This window comes from Poecilia formosa, unplaced genomic scaffold (assembly GCF_000485575.1).
Source record: "Poecilia formosa unplaced genomic scaffold, Poecilia_formosa-5.1.2 Scaffold202, whole genome shotgun sequence".
NCBI lineage: Eukaryota > Metazoa > Chordata > Actinopteri > Cyprinodontiformes > Poeciliidae > Poecilia > Poecilia formosa.
The window spans coordinates 526,105-546,706 of NW_006800141.1; the positions used below are offsets into that span (position 1 = coordinate 526,105).

The following is a 20,602-nucleotide window of genomic DNA, read 5'->3' on the forward strand; positions in this document are numbered from 1 at the left end:
CCAATTTAAAGATGTTTTTTATACTTTGTGTTCAGCTACACATGTTCTATCATTTGAGATAAATACATATTTTAAAAAGAACAAATGGTCTATTTGAATTTTATGTATAATTGCAAATTATAAAAAAAAAAAAATAATAAAAATGACTCGAAATGACTTGAAATTAAAGGTTCCTGACTTGAGACTTGACTCGACTTTTGCCTGTCTTGACTTGAGACTTGACTTGACTTGAGGACAGAGACTTGAGACTTACTTGAGACTTGCAACACAGTGACTTGGTCACACCTCTGCATCGTGTGCATGTTGTTGCACAACAAATGGAGAGTGAAAAGTAAGAATGTATGCTATTATATATGCGTAATGATAACGAATACTGAGTTTGCTAACTTAACTTTTCCTGAACTTTTTTTTTAAGCAGGGCCGCCTCTAGAAAGTTTTCAAACGGGTGGCCAGCAGGGGCCTTTCAGGGCTGACAAGTTAAAAGCCTCCACGCAAATTTTTGGAACAGCAACAACAACTATAAAATAAAAAAATATGATTGCTTTTGTCAAAATCGCAAAAACAACAAATATTCTCAGATTGATTCATTTGTACACACTGTAAAACACCTAAAGTTCTTTAATGTAAAATGAAAGTTCTCTTGAACTAAAGTTAACAAGAAATTCGTCTTTGTTTAAATTCAGAATAAAACTTCCTACTGTAAAATTATCTTTCACACACTAACATTTAGGTTCAAAATACTCTACACACACATTGATACAAAGCCTTAATCAAAACATCACACGTCACACAGTGAGTGTACAAATTTTAAAATCACAAAGATATGACAGTAAGGGTGATGGAGAGCCACTTCTTTGTTTTGCATGCCATTTGAGTGTGTGTGTGTGTGTGTGTGTTTTTTTGTGACTAATTACGTTTCTAAACAGGAAATTTTAGTGATTGTAGCCAGTCAGAAAGATGACCATCAGAATGCAGCAATGGGTTGAGGATGGGGCAGCTCTGTGTTATATCTAGTTTACACTCACTATTGCTGGGTTGCAAAACAAAGGCGTCGACTCTACCTGACAACTGCGTGTTACCACATTTTGGCTAGCAAATCCACAATTTTGAAACCTTTTCTGCATAGCTCGAGTGGCACTTACCAAGTAGACGGAGCAGCACAGTTTAGTCTGAAAACGTTCATTTTCACTGCCACAGCCATTGGGTGCACATCCCACCTGCCACCTGTAAAACATGTATTTTTTTTCTCTCCATCTCTAAAAATTAATTAAAAAGAATAACAGGAAAAAGAAGGGCAAGAACTTCTTGATGCGTTTAAAAAAAACTTCAAGAATTGTTTTCTTGACTTCAAGGACAGTCTAAGCTGACCTAAAACCATGTGAAAAGCTTGCTTCACAACTTTACCTTTCAGTATTTAGGCTACCAAGACGACAATGATGTAGCAGATACCCCAGTGAGTGCGGTGAAAAGTCACCACACTTGCTGACAACATAATTTATCAAGCATTTTTTTTTTTTTAACCTAAGACATATAATATTTTGCTGAGGGCCATCAATATTTAATATGTGGATCAGATCAATGGTGTGTTCTGGGCATTTGATGCTGTATTGTTCCTGTTATTTGATTATGCTGCAGTGGAACTCAGATACATATTGTGCACTGTACACACAGTGAGTGTACATTGAAAATAATTGTTCGGCACCTGTGTAATCGGTTTGTTCAAAAAGCTCTTGGGACTTGCTTGTGTTGCATAATCAAATTGTGTCAGCGCAGGCATACGGGGGTCTTTTATGCGTGTGCTTTTTTCACATTAATTTCAAGTGCTCCTCTTGTTACACAATTACTCCCTTTTTTTCTCATTCGAAATTAAAAATGATGAAACTATTGCAAAGCTGCAGATCTGTCAGGAAAGTGTTTTTTTTTTCCTCCCTCGTGTTTATGTTTATAACAAACATCAAGATTGAAATCTCCCTTTGACGTCTGTCCGAAGAAAATCACAATCATGCACTGATCCACAAGATGTATGCAGGGTAAAACAGAAAGCAAGCGTGGTATTATCTCACAGGCCCATTGATCACTGTCTTGGAAACGGCCCCGTCAGCACACTTATGGGACGCTATGACAACAGCTAGAGTTTCCTCTGAAGGTATAAAAAGAGCGGTGCTGCTGGTATAAGATGTTTCTAGACTTTGCGCTGAAATAGAAGCCTCAAGGCCAAACGGCATTTAGCCTCATGAGTCTGTGGATCTGAGTCTTAGAACAAATGCAAGAAGAGAATTGCTTGAGCCGGCTTTTTTTTAAATTATTATGTATTTAATCTGCATGGGTACAGTTGCATTAGGGTGAACAGATGTCTAACACGACTGACAAGTTGTTCTTATTGCAGGCATCGCGCTTCCTGTCACATGGGCAATGACGTGCCTCCCCCCCCCGTTCTTGTTCTGAACACAGGCGGCTGGCGTCAGTTCGCCAGGGAATCGATGACGGGACCTGAAAGAAGACACCTCTGCGGGGGTAAAATGTGAACTGCATTGATTGAAAGGCAAACAAAAATAAATAAATAAATAAATAAATAAAAAAATGAAAAGGATGCTTAAAGGTCCTCCAGAATCGGACAAAGATTAGTCAGTGTGTTCTTTTCGGTTACGACATCTCTTTGATATCCATGCATCCTTACTTATCTGTTCCCGTGGCCTTCCCACCTCAACCTCTCCCATGTTTGCTGTTCTCACTCCTTCTGCTCTGCTCATCCATCCAGCCTTTCCTCTCCCCACATATCTGTGTCCTCCCCTTGCCCCAGACCTGCACCCACAGGATATCATCTGACTTCGCAGCATGTCCTTGGTCTATACAGTGGCAAAGGCATATTGCTCTTCTTTCTTTGTACTCTGGATCTTTGCCCTGAAACTGTAACACCCTCCTCTTCCTCCCACCACCACCATCACTAACTTTTTTTTTTTTTGTGGGTTTGACTGTATAATGCTCTGCTTAGCTATGGAAATTAGATTGTATTCAAATTTGTGAGCGGGATGTGCTGTCTAATTCTGTTAAGATGAATTGCTCCTACTGGTACATTCTTCCCCCTCCTCTGTCACTGCAGTTCTCTAAACAATTCTGTGTGGCGCGATACAGCTATGCAGATTTTTGCATTGGAGTTGAGCCCTGCTCTGCAGACACTGCAGTGCAGCTTACTCACTGCAAATTCCACCTTTTTTCTTACCTATTTCTGGAGTCAGTGGGCAAGTAAGCAAGAAGTTTGTGGAAGTTGTCCAAGTGCCAATAGGAGCTCCCAGTGCCATCAATACAGCCCACCTACTGGCCAAGACTGCTGCCATTCTGAAAGGTGTCAGAACAAACCTGCATAAGAAAAAGGGATGAGGTACTATTAGCTGCTATTATACGCAAGCTAGTGTTTTTTTTTTCCCCTAAGTTTTGCATTCATATATTTCTTGGATATGGTAGTAGGTTACATATGGATGAAAGAAAGAAAAAGAAAACACTTGTGGGTTTGACCCGCCTCATTAAATTGCATTAATTGATTAGTGTTTTGTTTACTAAAACGTTTGTCTGAAGAATAAATTACATATGATCAAAGACTATAGATAATCATCGTAAGATCAATTATTTTGTGGTTTATTAGATAAAGAATTCCGCAACTAAAAAAAACACTAAATATGAACGGAGACAAACATAAAAGCATAACAAGGCCAATGTAATAAGCTCTTAGTTGCATTGACAGTTGGTCAACCTATAAATAAATACAACTAAATTCTACCGTTTCCGAAACTTTGAAACAAGGGGACCAACGTAGCAAACAAACCATAGACAAGGTTACGTGCAAACTAAAGTTCTTAGAAAAGCTTTTTACAGGCTTGAACATTAAAAATATTCTATAAGCCAGTTAAAGCTTAAAAAGCTTCAGCTTCTCATCAGAACCCTGCACAATGAAAGAACGAGTGCCTCGGTGGTCTGAATCTAGCTATTGCTTTATTCACAGAACTTCGTTTGGACAGCCACCATTGCAATTTTCACATCCCATTTCTAAACTCAGCTAATGGTAAAGAAATCTCTGTATGATCACAACAAGTCTGAGTGACTTTGGTTGCTGTTCACTTGGATGGGAAGGCTTCAGTTTTATTGATGCCTTACGCAGTTTTTCACTCATAACAAGGCAACAAGCCCTAATATGTTGATATTTTACGACATTGTCTTTGTGACAAGAGGCTAATTTGACTAGAATTCAAGTCGTGATGAAGCCGTTTTAAAATTGACATGTGTTGATCATGTAATAAGTTAGTAAGGTGTGTCCTGGAAGCCCTGCTAACAAAATGATGGAGAATGAATTCTTTTGAAGCCACAGTATTAAATTTATAGCAACTATCTAAATGAATTAATAAATAAAATGGATAACATGATCTAACGGTTTTAAATAAAACAAAAACAGCGATTCCTAATGTTGCTAAAATAATTTGACGTATTGCTGAAGTTGTAAATGTAAATCTATACTTTATTGCTATTATAATGTAGATAACAGCAAAGATGATTTTTTAAAATACTGCTGACTTGCTTGTCTACGTAGGCGAAACGTCACTGAGCATCACAACGTAGGTTTTCAAAATAAAAGTACCCTTAGACTCATCTAAAGAACTGAGTAGACTATATAAAACTGCACAGCTCTGGATCAAGAGACGCACTGCACTGAAAACCTCACGGTCATTCCACCAAATATTGATCTCTGAACTCTTCCTGAGTCAAAACATTAGTATTGTTGCTTCTAAATGAATGTGAACTTGTTTTCTTTGCATTATTTGAGGTCTCAAAGCACTACGTGTTATTTATTATTTTATTTTGACCATTTCTCATTTTCTGCCAATAAATACTAAATTTTTGCTTGGAATTTCGGAGACATATTTTCAGTAGATCATAGAATAAAATGACAATGTTTATTTTTACTCAAGCATATAACTATAACAAAGAAAAATCGTAGAAACTGGTCATTTTAAGTGATCTCATAATTTTTTTTTTAGAGTTGTATGGACGCTTTTTTACAAGCGTCCGTGAAGGCAGCATCAGCTCCAGTCTGACAGGGGGGAGGGGCTTCAAGCAGGAGGTCACAACAATCATGGCGTGCAGAGGATTTATTATAAAATGGGGCAAAACAGAGTTCTATAGATCGCCAAATACCTTTTCCAGATGCTCAAGGTGAGCAGTAAAAGCGGCGTTCAGTTTCTGTTTGTCTGAAGATTAACCCTGGAAGGAGACGTGCCTGTCTAGGTTTTCCTCTCGTCTAGTAATGTTTAGTTACCTAACCGTTCTGCCATTGTAAATGCAGCTAACTTTGTTTGGGGTAGGAAACCGGGGTTGCCAGCGTCATCGATATTTATTACTATATTAGTATTACTAATTTCTGATGATGGCCAGTGTTTTTTTTTCATTGCGTTTGCTTGTTTAAGGCTGTGCTAATTGGGCTGAGGTACACACACGCTGCATATTATGCAACCCACATCAAATTAGCTAACTTCATGTGGTTGTAACCAAAGGGGATTTAAAATTTTGCCATTTAGTTGCTAGCTTTTGTTACTGTACTTAAACATTAAGGATGGAGTACGGGGTCCGCTCTTAGAGGTTGGAAACAAAACTTGGCATAGCTGTTTCAACGAGTGCTTAGGGACCGTCAACAAATAGCAACACCTGGCTATTAACTAGACATACAACTGGCAGTTTTGTTCCCAAAATGAAAATTTTCAGTGCTTTTGCTGTTTTGTTTTTTTTCTTTTCTTGTTTGTTTGGTTGTGTTTTGTGTGCGGTTGAGTGAAATTAGATAATTTATTTTAAGAGTAATAAAAACATGACACACTTGGCTGGTTTATTAGTTGGCCATTTTTCTTAGGTAGTCAGCTACATAAATGGCACAAGTTGTTCAAATATTAGTTTAAGAATAGTATTACCTCATAGAGTAATGCGTGAGGTTTCTTTAGTTTCCACACCATGACTCTCCATTGTTTCCATGACTGGAAATATTTCCAAAAAGCCACATTTTTGGAAATAATGTTATTAGGGAATAATCTCTAGCCTATTAAACACTTCACTGTTTAAAATCATCAGTATGACTTCATACCAGCCCATGCCGCAGGTAAAAGGTTTTGCTTGTTTTTTTTTTGTTTTTTTTTTACAGGCTCAACCCCTACCAGCAACAGAGGAGTGGGTTCCGCCGGGAAGCTAAAAGGACAGATCCCAAAAAGGGAAATGTCAACCAGCAACAAACCAAAACGTCACCCCCCGAGGCTGGCACACCGGGACCCCCGCCTCCTCCCAAAGTCCGACGGCCAAGGCTCTTTAGACCACTGATGTTCACAGTAGGGGTATGCTGACGTCCGAATTATAACTAAGTCTGAATATGAAGTATAGTAAGAAAAGAGGATCCATTTTTTATTCTCTTGAAACACAACAAGTCCTGTCTCTATTAACAGCACAGGGCAACTATAGATGAATAGGGGTCATCCTCTGAATGTGCTAGGAGGGAATTTGATGTATGAAATCAGAAGATTGTTAATTTTGATGTAATAAAATGTTGTACACATGTTGTAATGCCAACATGTGTAAATTGTTGCTAAAATAATATTCAGGACAGAAGATGGCTGGTTGTTTGACTCCATGCCAGTTTGCAGGTTGTTCCTTTGGTGGGGCGGCCATTTTGCAGTACGAGACTCTGAAAGCAAGAGTTCAAACTGCAAAAGATGGAGAAGAGCTGGAAAAACTCGTAATGGTAAGGATTTTACTTAACCGTTTTACTCTTGTCTGCCACCACTTTTAACTTTTGCCAACTGTTCAGTTAACAATGAGCTCAATTTCAGTCAATTCCCCGTCATTTTGTTAACAAGGGTTCCCAGGACATGGCGTACTGGCACAACTGGTGGAACCAGCTGTCCAGCTTCCAGCGGCAGCTCCTCCTCCTGGTGTCCATGGTGGATGACTTCTGGAGAAGCCTTACAGAGGGACAGAGGACTGCTACTGGTAGATTTATCAGCAGATATATTTTGGATCTCATCGATTGTGGACGTCGGCATGTCTGCAAAGGTTTAAAAGCCATGCAATTTCTTCTTAACGTCTTCCAGGAATTATAGCTGTAAACGCTGCAGTCCTGTGTTGCTGGAGGATCCCGGCGATGCAAAGAACTATGATTAAGTACTTCACGTCCAACCCAGCCTCCAGTGAGTATGGTTGTTAGCTGTGGAAAGTTAAAAGAAGTAATTCAAACACAGCTGTAAGGAGTTGATTTGTTTTCTATGCTCTGCTGTTTGTCTTTTTTTCTTTTTTTTTTCTCCTACCCAGAAACACAGTGCCTTCCCATGATTCTGTCTTCCTTCAGCCACTACTCCATTATACACATGGTGGCCAATATGTATGTCCTATGGACGTTTTCCTCTGGTATCGTCTCCCTCCTAGGCAAAGAACAGTTTCTTGCAGTCTACCTCTCAGCTGGTAAGTGGAGCAAAGGACAGAATCAATACTGGCCAAGCATTAAAACAATAGAATAGTTTTAGTTTGACTTAAGAAAAGATCTTAAGTCAAAGTACGATTTAGTTACTTCTTATAATGTATTTTTTTTGTATTTGTACAAAATCCTGATATTATTGAGAAAATATTCACCAATTATGTAAAAAAGGTAAATCTGGTAATTTTTTTATTTTATCTTCTGACAATTTTGTGACTGAACTCAAATCAAGGGTTTTCATATGTATTGTCGATTTAGATTAGGCCTCATAGCTCATTCAAGATCCAATACTTTACGAACCAAACAGCAGCCTGGAGTTGGTCTTTCACATTGTTCATATGTCTGACAACGTACTGTTCCAGCTACTGTGTGATGTATTCAGACAGCAGCAATCTGCAGTCTAGCCACTTGGTGCCACAAAAGTATAACTATTGCCCTTTAATGTCCATTGTTTAAAATGTGACAATGTCCACGGACAAAAATTGTACATTGAACAAATCCATACATGGTGTTTCCCATTAAATTGGTTTTCATTTTATTATACATTGTTTTTTTTTTTATGGCTGAAAGTGTATGCTGTTTAGCTGTTCTACCATGAGAAACAAGAAGACGTCAAATGCATCATTTAAGTCGAAAAACTAAATGACTTAAATCTCTGCTCCATTCTGGGGAAAACGTTAGATTCTATTCCCTTTTCACATCTTTTTAAGACATCGCAAAAATATGTTTTATTTTTTTTTAAATTTCAGGCGTGATATCCACTATGGTCAGTTATGTTTGTAAAACCGCCAGCGGGCGATTCTACCCATCACTTGGGGCGGTAAGAATGTTTTTAACCTAATATGTTGTTATGAACGGTGAAAAGATTGTGATATGATGTTGTTTTATTCGCAGTCAGGTGCTGTAATGGCTGTACTCGCTGCGGTCTGTACGAAAGTACCAGAGGCCAAGCTCGGGATAATCTTCCTTCCTATGGTCACTTTCACTGCCGGAAATGTACGTTTCACTGTTTTTTTTACCATAAATCCCGTCCTCTGTGTGTCAGAGGTCTCCGGATGTTTGCTTTGTCTTACGCTAAATGTGTAACGTCATTCCTACATTGTGTTTTTGCTGCAGGATAAAGATTTAAATCTGTGCATGAACAAAGCAAACGCGTGTATGAATGTGTGAATGTGTAAGTACGCATGACTGAATGCACGGCATTCAGCGGTGCATTGTTTAGAATTTTAAATATCTGGGTTTTATTTGTTTTTAGGCTCTCAAAGCACTTGTGGCCATAGATACAGCGGGGCTCATCTTGGGATGGCGGCTGTTTGATCATGCTGCTCACCTTGGCGGAGCTCTCTTTGGAGTGTGAGTCCCTGATCTGTAACCCTCTTTTCAGCTTTCTTTTCATTTGCATCAATCTCAAATTTAGCTTTCTGATTGATGCAAATGTCACTGAGAAGGGAAATCTACTCCTTCCGTCTCGTTTTAACCGTCTCCTGTTTTTGTCTTGCAGCTGGTATGTGGCGTACGGTCACAAACTAATTTGGAGAAGGAGGGAGCCTCTCGTGAAGCTGTGGCATGAGCTTCGCTCTAAGGGCGGCAAGGGATCGAGACCCGGCGGTGGGCCCGAGGTCAGAGGTCGCGGTGGAGGACAGCAGTAAACCCTGGAGTTCTTTACAGACAGGAATTTTCTGGTCATGGAAAAGATCTGGATGTTTTCAACTTTGTTGAAGTGTGTCGTTATTTTTCATGAATAAATATAAAAATATGCAAACATCTGCTCTGTTCAGTTTCAACAGTGAGTTAAAGTTTGTTTTAGTGGGGCCATATTGGCATTTTAGGTGCTTCCCTAATAGAGCATGGTGCCACTTGTTTGTTTCATTCTAAAGCTTTGATATCAGTTTTAAAAAGGTCCTTGCTGAGTTAAAAAAAAAAAATCATATAAAAGTATTATCTCTGATGAATAGGACTTTTTTTTTCTTGTTTTGGATTTGTTTATGATCTATCAACCATAGTCCTGCTCAGTCCTGTGAAAACAAATGTGATTTATATTTGTTAGCACAGATGAGCGTTTTGGATCTGTTCTGCCATGTTTATTATTAGAGGCCATATTCGTTATGTGTTCTAATTATGCTACCAACAATCATCTTGTGGACAGAGAACAAAAATAATGTTTGATTTTGGGTAAACTACCATTGCACTGCAAGATTTAACTTTACTTTTTGCTACATTGTGCATACCGTCTTTGTGTCATTTGTCAGAGGCTTTAAGACCAAGTCAGAACAACATATATGCTGCAACGTTTTGACAAGTGAAATCTTAGAATTTGAAAAAGGATGGACTTTTTACCGTCACTGAATGCAGACATTTTCTTTGACATAAAATGACATTCAAGTTATAGCCACCAACCAAATTGTCCTCTTTTGTAAACCTGATTTTATTTATTTATTTTTACATTTTTCTATCTCTATTGCTACGACACAATATCTTGGTAATATTGTGTGTGACTTGCCCCAACTAAGGATGAGCAGCAACTTCACACCTCTGGAGTAATTAAGATGACTAATCATTTTTAATGCAACACTGCTATTTGCTACATGCACATAAAGCAAATGGCTACAGCCTGAAATTCTTCACACTTTTGGTAATCGTTTTTCTTTTCTGGATATAGTGTTGGCAAGTAGAATGATTAGGATGATGGAAAGTAGGCAAACCAACTTCAAAGACTTGGAGCTCATCACCAAAGATAAATCATGAAAACAGCGAAGGAAACTTCAAAAAAACGTTGTTCGGTAATTATAAGGAGTTCCTGATTGCTGTAAAGCCAATCAAGATTTGTCCACTGATTATTGAGTTGGGGAATAAATCTGTGACGCCAACTCTTTAAGAGTGAATAAAGTACTCTTTTATTGTTTTTAACTCTTTCACAAATAGGACTGATTCCTTCAATAGGTACTTAAATTTTCATTTTATTTACTTATTTTAAATTAAAAGCAAACCAAACTTAAATCACATTCTTTGAATTCTGAAGATGTGTGTTTCTTAGGATCTTAGCACTTCTTTTCTCCGTCAAGAATTTAGAAATCAGTTAAAAAAAATAAGCCATATGAATCATTTTCTGGACCTGTATTAAATTTCATTTCTTAAAAAAAAATCCCAACTAAATACCTGCGTATGAAAAACTCTTAGGCTTTTAAACCTACTATTCTCGTTTAATAATTGCAGTTCAGCAAGTGATTCTATCAAGAATACATTTTTACATCTGACTAGTCTGTGTCCTCATCACCATCCTGCGATGAGAACTACCGTCTGATCCCACAACGAGACTAAAAGCATCAGCTGATTGGCATGAGGAGTGTTAACCAAACAAACAAGCCTACCAAACTCCCCGGCAGTCTCATCTCGTACTTTAGCCCTAATCATCAATTTGTAACTTCTTCATCCCCTGCTCTTGTGATTGGCATAGCTTGGGAAACCAAACTGGGAAACCATGAGGTTGGAGTAGCAGAGCGGCATGAAGCCATAGATCTGCGTCAGCCGGTTCAAACAGTACGATCTCTGGAGAAGGTGCTCAGGACGATGCCACATTCCCCGATATCCACTGCCGGCATCTTTCTCAAGGTTGCGCAGGTCCACAGGCTTGACAAAGATCCCTGAGGGTCTGTGGACTGCGCCTGAATTTGAGTGTTTTCTTAAATACAGAGCAACAGCAAAGTTCACAGCTATGTCGTCACAGTTTTGGGTTTCGTCAACTAAGGCGTGTACTTCCTTAGGCTGATCCTGGAACAGTTGCAGGTAGCGTCGATGGAAGAAGGCAGCACCGATCAGAACCATAGAGTACCTGCAGGGAGAACTGCACTGAGTAAGAGCAAACACAACAAGGACCCCAAAAAACAGGAAAAACATAAGACGAATGCAAGGGCAACTTACATGTCTCCTCCAGCCGCTTCTGGATTCTGCAGCTCAAAGCTGCCATAACTGTAAACTCCTCCAGCCGTCGAGACGTGTTTCCGAGGGACAAATCCAACTATTTGGTCTGGAAATTGCTTCAAGATATAGAAATGTAGTGCTCAATTATATGACTAACATAGTGAGTTCAGGTATTTTACAACGCCTCAGTCGTAAGACTAGAAATGCTGTTTGAACTTAATAGACAATCAATCTTATTACCTTCCACACAGAAAAAGCAAAAGTGATGTCAGGGACACTGACAAGGGTGTCATCATCCAGCATTAACACAGCTAAATGGTTGAGAGAGAAAGAATCAGAAGGGATTTTTGTTGTAGGAAAAATTGACAAAAAATAAATAAAAAGTAGAGATGCACCAATCAGGCTTTCCGGTCAGATACCCATTTCCATTTTTCTTTGAGGTCTCCAATTGATCAACTCTACTTTTTTTTTTTTTTTTTTTTAAATAAAGAGCTATAACATAAAAGAAAATAATGTGCAGCAAGTGCTTTGACACCTGGTTACAAAATTACAAAAATACAAGAATATAATTATGCACGTCTCTAACCTTCACGTTATGAAAAAAGTGCATCCTGTTGGTTGACTGATTGAGTTCTAAGTTTCATTATCTAATAAATACAGGAAAAACTCAGGATTTTTGGTCTATGTCTTGCCAATAACTTAGTAGTTGATCAAGCAAAAATGATCTAATTCCAGTCTCTGGTCTGTTGAATGGCACGTCTCTGGTTAAAAAATTAAATAATAATAAAAAATAAATAAATCTCTGAATATTTTACACATTGCAAACTAATGCAAGTTAAAAATGCACTGACCATTGGTGGCAATCTCAGAGAACGGCTGTAGCCTGTTGCGCATTTGGTTGCTCGCCTGCTCTTTAAAGACAACCTGGACTGGATGAGGACCCAGGGATTCCCACAGCTTGGCCGGAGTCTGCTCCCTGATGTTGTTCCACACTACGATGATCATCTGAAGATGAGGCACTGCCTGGTAATGGTTCAGGAGCTTGAGTAAAATGTCTGTGCGGTTGTAGGTTTGGATGATGACGGTAAACTTCTCTTCTAGGGCATCTGCAGGTTGACCCTGAGCGGGGTTTCCCTTTTGCGGCGCTGCTCTGCGCAGTACTCCCAGGACCCTGGCAACACCTCCATGCTCCTCGGCGGGGGGCAACAGAGCTGTCAAGGCTGCTCCGACCAAGAGGATCAGCAGGAGTGGAAAAATGATACACTTTCGCCGTAGTCCAAAGCAGCAACACCGAAGCCTGCAAAGAAGAGGAGACATAAACTGAGTTGTTTTTTGTTTTGTTTTGTTTTTTTTTTTAGAAAAAACGTAATGCAGAAACTGAATGCCAAGTTTAATTTTAATTGGTAATCGTGTGCGGTACACAGCTTCAAACATAATTTCCTGACCCTTTTTCATTTTACATAAGGAATTGAAACTTGGCAAAATACAATTTTTGCCCAGAGGCAACTACGTATCATTATGGAAAAAAAAACTGTCTTGAGACAAAGGAAATGCTGATGCAGATAGAGGTAGACATTATACTCTGTAGTCTACACGGTCTACTGTGAACACTGCATTTTGCTCGTCTTATTTAGTAATAAAATGGACACATTCAGTTTATGCAGAAGACAGAGCAGACGGACAACACAGAAAAGCAGTGATTCAAGAGCAGCTTCTATGCTAAAGACAAAGCAGGGTTATAAGCAGCGGCATCTCTCTCTTTTTAAGTTGCAAGTGACATTGCAGACAAAAAAAAACCCCAAAACACGTTTAAAAATATACTTAGAATACGTTTATTTGTAGCATTTTAAAAAATAAACATACTTGTTATCCTAATGAGCTATATTACAGAATCCGGATAAAATAGTTTTCCTTTGTTGTTCTGGCATTCGGAACAACAAAGGATGGCTCAAATTAATACTAAAATATCAAGAGTCTCATGCACTGATTTGAAAAAAAAATATTTCGCGCTATTTGTTTTCGTGACTGTTCATGTTTCTCTGCTGATGCTGTGAACTTTGTCCGGTGTGTTGCAAATGTTTCTCTCTGTTGAGTTTAGTTTTTTCACGTCTCACTAGAGCAGGTTTTCTATTCTTTTATTTATAACTCACCTCATTTTGTTTGCGTTGCAATCATCTCGTTCGGGTTACTGTGTCGCCATATTGGTTGCGTAGCAATGACGTAACTAGGTGACATGAAAAAAAGAGGAAGAAATCTCTGCTTTTAGAGCCAGACGTGGAAAAGTGGGTTGACCCACGCTTCCGTACGTTAGAGCTCAAAGGTGATTGGAGAAAATATGTGGGAGGGTTTTTTTTTATTTAAGTATTTTTAAGAGAACTCTAGAATGTAACTAGTCTTGGTTTGTTGGATAATGTTACCGGTAAAAGACTCAGCAGTCCTAAATCTCAGCTGCACACAGAACACTAATCAAACGCGCTAGTGTAGTTTTGACGTAAGAAACGTAAATATTAACTCGTATTTCTTTCGGATCCAGGATTGTTTAAGGGAAAAAAAACAGAGAAGCATGCCGTTATTTCCACCCCTGAGGTGTCCCACAGTCCAACTCTCCAATGGTCTGGAAATCCCAATACTTGGATTAGGTCTGTATTACGCTTAAGACAGGTAAAGAGTCAAAAGAAAATATTTAGAATGTGTTCTCATATTAAATTGTCTTTGTGTTTTTTGTGTTATGTGTTCATGTTGTCTAATTTGCTTTGAAAGGCACAGCTGCAAGTTCTCTATCCCAGGGGTGTCAAACTCATGATCTGCAGGGGGCCATACAAGTAAACTCATTGCAAGATTAAATAGAACCAATAAAAGTATTAAACGAATTTCACTTTTACAAAGTATATTATGAATAATCTCAGTTTTTAAGAAAGGTATCTGCAATTTCAACAATACTTTTACTCAGTTAAGCATTTATTTAAGTGCATTATGCATAAGAACTGATCTCAGTGATTGTACAATGTTGCAAAACATTTATTCACAGTTTTTGGAACTTAAAAACGCTGTCCTGCATCACAAAATACAACAGACAAAAATTAAGAAAATATTTAAAATCAATTTTCAACATCTGGGAAGCAATTTGAACAAGTTATCTGGCTTCACACATTTGAAATCTTAAGTGTCAGCTGTTTTAAACAGACATTTGATTAAGTACATTTGTTGATGCATAAAATGCATACATTTAGAAAAACTTGCATACATAATATGTATGTATGTTAGCATGCACGAGAAATATGAGGTTGCCAGGGCCAAAATAAAAAGCTGGTAAAGCATAAAATCGAACTTGTTTACAGAACCTGAAGCTCAGTGCTGCCATCTGCTGTTAGTTCCGCTGCAGTGTTGCATCATGTTGTGTGCTCTGAATAAAACACAGCGCCCCTCGTGGACAGTATAGGAACTGCAGATTTTCAATTAAACGAAGTATATGTTTTTTCATGAATAATGATAATGTATTTAGCCCCCGGGCCGGACTAAATCATTCGGCGGGCCGTACGTTTGACACCCCTGCTCTATCCTGTCACTTTCTGTATAGTATTATGTATGTGCATGTTATACTGCAATTGTCCACTGGGGGCAATGAGAGCGAGTTCTTATCTGTAGGCAGTACTGTTCTGAAGAAGAAGTGGAACCTGTGAATTATCAAAGGAGTGAAAACAGCTATCTGACGAAAGGATGTGAATATAAGTATTGAACAAGAAACCGCAAAATAAATTAACATAATTTCCAAGAAAAGTTTATTTGTAATGTTCTAAATATTTATATACGTTGTTTGCAAAGCCATTAAATACACTGCTGCAAAACAATTAATCGGGATCGATACTCATCCAGAATTGTGATTTTAACAACGTTTTTGCTGAAACACATGAGGGTATTGGAACAAGTTCACTGTCCTAATGTCTGAATTGTAAATCATTGTCCAAAGTGTATTTTGAGGGAAGCTTGTATTAGGTTTTTGTCAAGGTTATAGAATTCATAGCACAACTACAAGTAATTTGTTCACAACTTAATTCATTTGGTGATTATTTTGAAGTGCCACAATTAAAGGAACTGAATGTATAGTATAACATGCACAGTATTATACTAAGTGTAGCATTTTGTTGGGTCTTTTTGGTAGTGGTCAGATGATTTTTTAATTTTATTTATTTTTTTGACTTTCTTATGCTTTTCTGTAGAATTTGCCTCATTCCTAACAGCTTGACAATCATCATTTTTGCACCAAGACTGCAATTCCCTGTCCTTAAACTCATACTATAGCATGCTTTAGCCATTCTTTGCAAGGTTTGTGGAAAAATGCATCACATTTTGGGTCTCTCAAGAAATAGTCGAAGTGCTTCACCCTTAACAAAGTTGTATTGTAAAGTTGCCAGGACATGAAGCTTTCAAATATGCTGTGCTTTTCCACCTGACTTGTGGCAGACCAATGGGAGAAGTCCTTGGCCCCCTCCTTCTTGACGTTGTTGTGCATCATCATCAAGAAAACTTTTTTTTAAAAGATTTACATTAAAAGCCTGTAAGTCAAAGACAGTAAATTTTCAATAGTATTTCTTTATTTCAAAAACATCTGAGAGATCAAATCTTCAAAGAAGGCCACAATGTTCTGCATCTGTTCTGTTGCCTCCGTTTCTTCAGGTCTCATCATCAGAGAATTTTAGTTTTTTTGTTTTTTGACTGTCAGGTACATCCCATCATGGCGGATACTCACACGATGCCATCGTGTACGCTCTCACTGAATGTGGTATTCGCCACCTTGACACAGCAAAGCGCTATGGCTGTGAGGAGAAGCTGGGCAAAGCTATCAAAGAGAGCGGGCTGCAGCGAAGTGAACTATGGCTCTCTAACAAACTCTGGCCTGGGGACTATGGATACAAAGCTGCACAAAAAGCTTGCCTGGACTCCTGCACAGCAATGGGGGTTGAATATTTTGGTATGCGGTACAATGTATATAGCTTTGTAAAACAAATGTAATTTAGTCAATGTGCTTGTGTTTTGTTTGCTTTTGTAATGGTAAGGTTTTCTCTCTCTTTTTTTTAGATCTGTACCTGATGCATTGGCCAGAGTCATTAAAACCTGGTTGTTCTAACCGAGAGATTAGAGCTGAGACATGGAAAGCTCTGGAGGACCTTTACAAAAAAGGTAGAAGGACTAGATGTGAACATTAACCTGATTTCACGGGGGCAGCATGTTGCAGAAACTTTGCTCATGCTGTTAATCGTTGCACGTTCCTGAGATTTTCTATCATTTTAGTTACTTTTAAAACACAATTTGGAACATTTCCCGACTCAGACTTGGACAGTTTGCCGCTTCAGTGATTTTTAGGTCACATAAAACATGTTCTATAATGAGTAACTATTCCAAGGGAAGACTTGTGAGTCGACTGATTTCTCAAGCCTATGCATCAATCCAAACCCAACCTAGTTTAACGCAACAAATGTATTTAATGACCTCCAGAGATTACAACCCCACTTCTTTCTCAGCTAGCTCCATCTGAAATGTCCGTCAGCTTCGTTTAACTTGTTTGCACAATTGTTTTTTTTTTTTTTTTCAATTTTAGTTATGACTTTAATTACTTTACAGATGTTTCCCAATCACAGCACAGACTCTTGCGCTTTCTTCTGTCTTCTGGAATTGTGTCTGTAGAGCCAGAACACAAACCTAGACGTAGCGCAATGTTACAGCTACAATCTGACCTTATCATTGCAGGGATTTGTCGTGCTATTGGGGTGAGTAATTTTCTGGTCCACCACCTGGAGCAGTTGAAGGAAGACTGTAGTGTGGTGCCACATGTTAACCAGGTAATTTTCCCATTCGTTCAGTTCATTTAAGTGTATTTATTCTTCAGTTAGAGGATTGGATTAGATTAGATTAGATTCAGGATTGGTAAACTTTTAAGATAGTTGTCTGACTCCCTGCAATATATTTTTTAATGGTCTTTTCACAGATGCTTCAAAACATTGCTCTGCTCATTTAATAACTTTGCTAGGTGGAGTATCATCCTTTCCAACAGCCCAAACACCTGATGGAGTACTGTCGGAAGAATGGGATAGTGTTTGAAGGCTACAGTCCCCTGGCCAAGGGTCAAGTCCTCAATGATCCTGTTGTACAACAAATAGCAAAAAAGCACGGACGGACGACTGCTCAGATCTGCCTTCGCTGGAGTATTCAGGTAGTCGCATTGTCTTGTTGCTGCAGTAGTTTTTGTCTCTCTTCTTGTTGTTAACCGAAGTTATATTTTCTAAAAAATTATTCCCCAGAATGGAGTTGTCACTATTCCAAAGTCCATCAAGAAGAACAGGATACAGGAGAACTGCCAAGTGAGTTAATGAGCCTGTTGTCTTTTGAGCCTTATTAACATCCATACAGTGAGGAAAGATCTTGGTCCGGTGAACTAAGGATGATATTTCTGTCAATTATAGAGTTTTACCTTCTAAATGATTGGATCTTCACCAGGCTCTAAAATGATTTAATCTAAATGGCACAAAACAGATTTAGCTTACAATAAATCACACTAAAGATTTCCTGTTTTAGGCTAGTTAGGATGTCGTAATTTTAGTTTTCTAAGTTCAGAGTAATGAGTAATATTAATATTTTAGTTTTCTTACATTTCAAAGGTTTACATAAAACGTAGTACTTGTTAGAACCACCTTTTAAACTGCAAATCTTAGGTCAAAAAATTGCATCTTTCTGCCAACATCCCTCAAAGATTTGATCAAATTGCAGCCCATTCCTCCTGACAGAACTATTTTGAGGTATTTGCCTTAAAATACATCCAGAAACGTGCCTCCATTTATTAGAAATGTTGCAAGTTAAAATCAGAACCTTGCAAAGTTGTTTAAAAGACATAGTGATCTTTGGCCTAATCTTTAAAATTTAATGAAAAAAAGTGATAAAACTTCTTATTCTAGCCTTTATTTTACATTTCACACCGTTGCATTTCACTTTCTGCCATCTTGTACACAGGTGTTTGGGTTCCAACTTGATGAGAAAGACATGGTTGCTTTAGGAAATCTACATGATGGACGGCATGTAAGTTGGGATCCTACAAATGTGGATTAAAATTTACCAGGAAAAACAAAAAGAAGAAAAATCCTGGTAATAACTTTGAGTGTCAGCTGGGGAAATGGTCTTTTTATAGGGGGACACTGATGTGGATTTTCTTTAAGCCTTAACTTCGCTTGAGAAACTGCATGGGAATTCAATGTGGTTAGCATGCTTTTTGTAGTTTTTCCTCCTTTAAAGTTTCGTATTTAAAACGTGACAATTTCACTTTTTTGGTATTATTTGAAGTCGATTATCTTCTATAATTGTTGCAGTACTTCCATCATTGGATACATTTTTAGAATCAATCTTCAAATTGTGTACAGTTAATGTTGGGAATAAATGTTATGTTTTCAACCGTGTCAATTAATTTAATAAATAATACTCTTATACATTTGGTTTTCAAAGTCTAAAAATCAAGACTATGAAACTTACCAGGAGTAAAATACAGTTATGTGCTTTAATATTTGGTACATGATCCTTTTGTAAATGCCTGCATCTCAATTGATGGGACTTAAAAGCGTAAAAACATTTAAATAAAAATAAAAGTATGTCAAGTGTGGCGGTACTGTTTCATATTTTGCAGAAATTTAGGAAGAACTCGCTTTTACGCGAGTTGTTGAATGATCTACAACACGATTTATGATGCAAAAGGTTCAAACACAACCCATACTGGATCTGAACAGAAACGTCTGGAGCGCCAACCATTGGGGAAAAAAAATATACTGAACTGTGTGGAACATTGCTGAAGTTACACTGCTGTAACACAGCAGTGCTGTGCAGCAGTGCAGTTACACTGCTGTAACACAGCAGTGTAACTGCTGCTGCTGTAACTTCAGCAACTCCTACATTTCTCTTTAACTTTTTAGGACACAAAAGGACGAGAAAAGCCTTAGTTAGCAATATCATTTAATCTTTCCCCCTCAGAATCACTGTTGCACATAAGTTACATTTTTTTTTCAATTTCACAGGTTCTTTTTTCCTTTCTTCAAACTTCCAGTTTGAGCTCCCTCTCGTATCAAACAAACACAAAAAAAAAGAAAGCAGATTGTATTATACAAAAATGCAAACCAATTTTCACACAGTGAATTCTCTTACAAAGTCATAAAATGGCGTATTAATGGCTACATCCACATTGGAGGAAGATAATTCTAGACATTCCTTAATGGAGTATAATATACATATAAAAACCTTTTTTTTTTTCTTTTTCTTGCTGAAATCAAACCTGTACCTTAATTTAAGAGATATTTTACAAGGGAGTAATAATATAAAAATCCATTTGTGAATTTCCTCAGAAAGTCTGAGAATAAAATGTGAGCCTCAAACAGCAGTAACAGAGGTCAGTGGTCAAGGGTGTGGGTGGTTGTTTTTATCATCAAAAGGGTGTAGGCAGCAGTTTCACTCAAAACAAAACACACAAGATTGAAATAAACATCTTTGCCATTTACTATAAAGAAAACTTCCCTCATACAATCACTGCACAAACGCTCTGCTAAGTGGATAGGTGTGTTAGGCTCATTCAGACCTGCGGTGACCCATCAAGCAGAACAAGCTTTTTGGTAGTTTTGGCTTACTCAAACTTAGAGCTCATTGGTACGACTCTAAATTGTGATGTGTTTGGGTTTTTGTTTTGTTTTGTTTTTTTTTTTCTCAGATCTAACGCTCCTTGAACAAATAATGTAAAAAGAGCATTTCAGAGGAAATGAAAGCTAAGAAACTTCCTGGTTATTGTCACTGGAGCGGTAGTGGGATGAGGGGGAGAGAAGACCCAAACCTGTTCTAAAATCTCAACACTACGACCAGGTACAGCACAATTAAAGGGGAGTAACCGAAACAAAAACAAAAAAAACATAAGGAAATAAAAAATAAAAAAAAAACAAAGAAAAATGAGGGTACGTTTCCTACAATACAATCTAGCACACACGAAAAAACATCTCCATATAAATTTTTCCAAAGTTACAGATTTTTGTCTTCTTCGGAAGCATATTCTATAAAGAACAACTTTGTTTGAACACAAAAAGATTTAAGTGAACACACGTCAATGCACACAGAGGTCCTTCGTCTGGAAAAGGATAAAGTCTGTGTTGGCAACCAGTGGACAGAAAAACA

General features: G+C 38.0%; 3 protein-coding genes and 2 long non-coding RNA genes across 6 annotated transcripts in view; 3 read left to right on the forward strand and 2 right to left on the reverse strand.

Annotated features, from left to right (window-relative positions):
* Nucleotides 1–3,657, forward strand: part of LOC107838026 (uncharacterized) — a 4,317-nt gene extending 660 nt beyond the window's left edge. Inside the window, exon 2 of the long non-coding RNA XR_001664083.1 lies at nt 2,387–3,657. This is a non-coding gene — a long non-coding RNA (uncharacterized LOC107838026). The remainder of the gene's footprint in view (nt 1–2,386) is intronic.
* Nucleotides 1,520–4,437, reverse strand: LOC107838028 (uncharacterized). The gene is made up of 2 exons (XR_001664085.1): nt 3,221–4,437; nt 1,520–2,506 (listed from the first exon to the last, which is right to left on the reverse strand). It is a non-coding gene; the product is annotated as an uncharacterized LOC107838028 (long non-coding RNA).
* A 630-nt stretch (nt 4,438–5,067) lies between these two features.
* On the forward strand, nt 5,068–10,121 carry parla (presenilin associated, rhomboid-like a). Of its 2 annotated transcripts, none has more exons than XM_016679098.1 (10): nt 5,068–5,202; nt 6,176–6,362; nt 6,662–6,766; nt 6,882–7,014; nt 7,116–7,211; nt 7,333–7,482; nt 8,245–8,315; nt 8,390–8,491; nt 8,612–8,669; nt 8,751–8,843. In XM_016679098.1, exons 1-9 carry the CDS (start codon nt 5,123–5,125, stop codon nt 8,663–8,665), a joined length of 978 nt encoding a protein of 325 aa, XP_016534584.1. In that variant the 5' UTR covers nt 5,068–5,122; the 3' UTR covers nt 8,666–8,669; nt 8,751–8,843. The 2 variants fall into 2 exon arrangements, with proteins under 2 accessions (XP_016534584.1, XP_007567040.1); XM_007566978.2 differs by lacking the exon at nt 8,612–8,669 and adding an exon at nt 8,997–10,121 and having other exon boundaries at nt 5,071–5,202; nt 8,751–8,848.
* Nucleotides 10,122–10,434: 313 nt separating this feature from the next.
* On the reverse strand, nt 10,435–13,662 carry extl2 (exostosin-like glycosyltransferase 2). The gene is made up of 5 exons (XM_007566979.2): nt 13,564–13,662; nt 12,265–12,710; nt 11,654–11,724; nt 11,414–11,529; nt 10,435–11,324 (listed from the first exon to the last, which is right to left on the reverse strand). The coding sequence occupies exons 1-5, from the start codon at nt 13,566–13,568 to the stop codon at nt 10,922–10,924; spliced, it is 1,041 nt and encodes a 346-aa protein (XP_007567041.1). The 5' UTR covers nt 13,569–13,662; the 3' UTR covers nt 10,435–10,921.
* Nucleotides 13,663–13,765: 103 nt separating this feature from the next.
* On the forward strand, nt 13,766–20,602 carry LOC103148290 (glyoxal reductase). Its single transcript, XM_007566980.2, has 7 exons — nt 13,766–14,052; nt 16,134–16,382; nt 16,490–16,591; nt 17,159–17,250; nt 17,439–17,621; nt 17,710–17,769; nt 18,416–20,602. The coding sequence occupies exons 1-7, from the start codon at nt 13,977–13,979 to the stop codon at nt 18,509–18,511; spliced, it is 858 nt and encodes a 285-aa protein (XP_007567042.1). The 5' UTR covers nt 13,766–13,976; the 3' UTR covers nt 18,512–20,602.

Bases quoted from the DNA above. Each gene is read 5' to 3' on its own strand.
- parla (XM_007566978.2), top strand. From the start codon at position 5,123: ATGGCGTGCAGAGGATTTATTATAAAATGGGGCAAAACAGAGTTCTAT. The intron at 8,316-8,389 runs GTAAGAATGTTT...TTTTATTCGCAG, and splicing joins TCTACCCATCACTTGGGGCG to TCAGGTGCTGTAATGGCTGT. The intron at 8,849-8,996 runs GTGAGTCCCTGA...TTTGTCTTGCAG, and splicing joins GGCGGAGCTCTCTTTGGAGT to CTGGTATGTGGCGTACGGTC.
- LOC103148290 (XM_007566980.2), top strand. From the start codon at position 13,977: ATGCCGTTATTTCCACCCCTGAGGTGTCCCACAGTCCAACTCTCCAAT. The intron at 17,251-17,438 runs GTAATTTTCCCA...TAACTTTGCTAG, and splicing joins TGGTGCCACATGTTAACCAG to GTGGAGTATCATCCTTTCCA. The intron at 17,770-18,415 runs GTGAGTTAATGA...TCTTGTACACAG, and splicing joins GGATACAGGAGAACTGCCAA to GTGTTTGGGTTCCAACTTGA.
- extl2 (XM_007566979.2), bottom strand. The intron at 11,725-12,264 runs GTCAGTGCATTT...TCAACCATTTAG, and splicing joins CTCTGAGATTGCCACCAATG to CTGTGTTAATGCTGGATGAT. The intron at 11,325-11,413 runs GTAAGTTGCCCT...TTCTCCCTGCAG, and splicing joins GAAGCGGCTGGAGGAGACAT to GTACTCTATGGTTCTGATCG.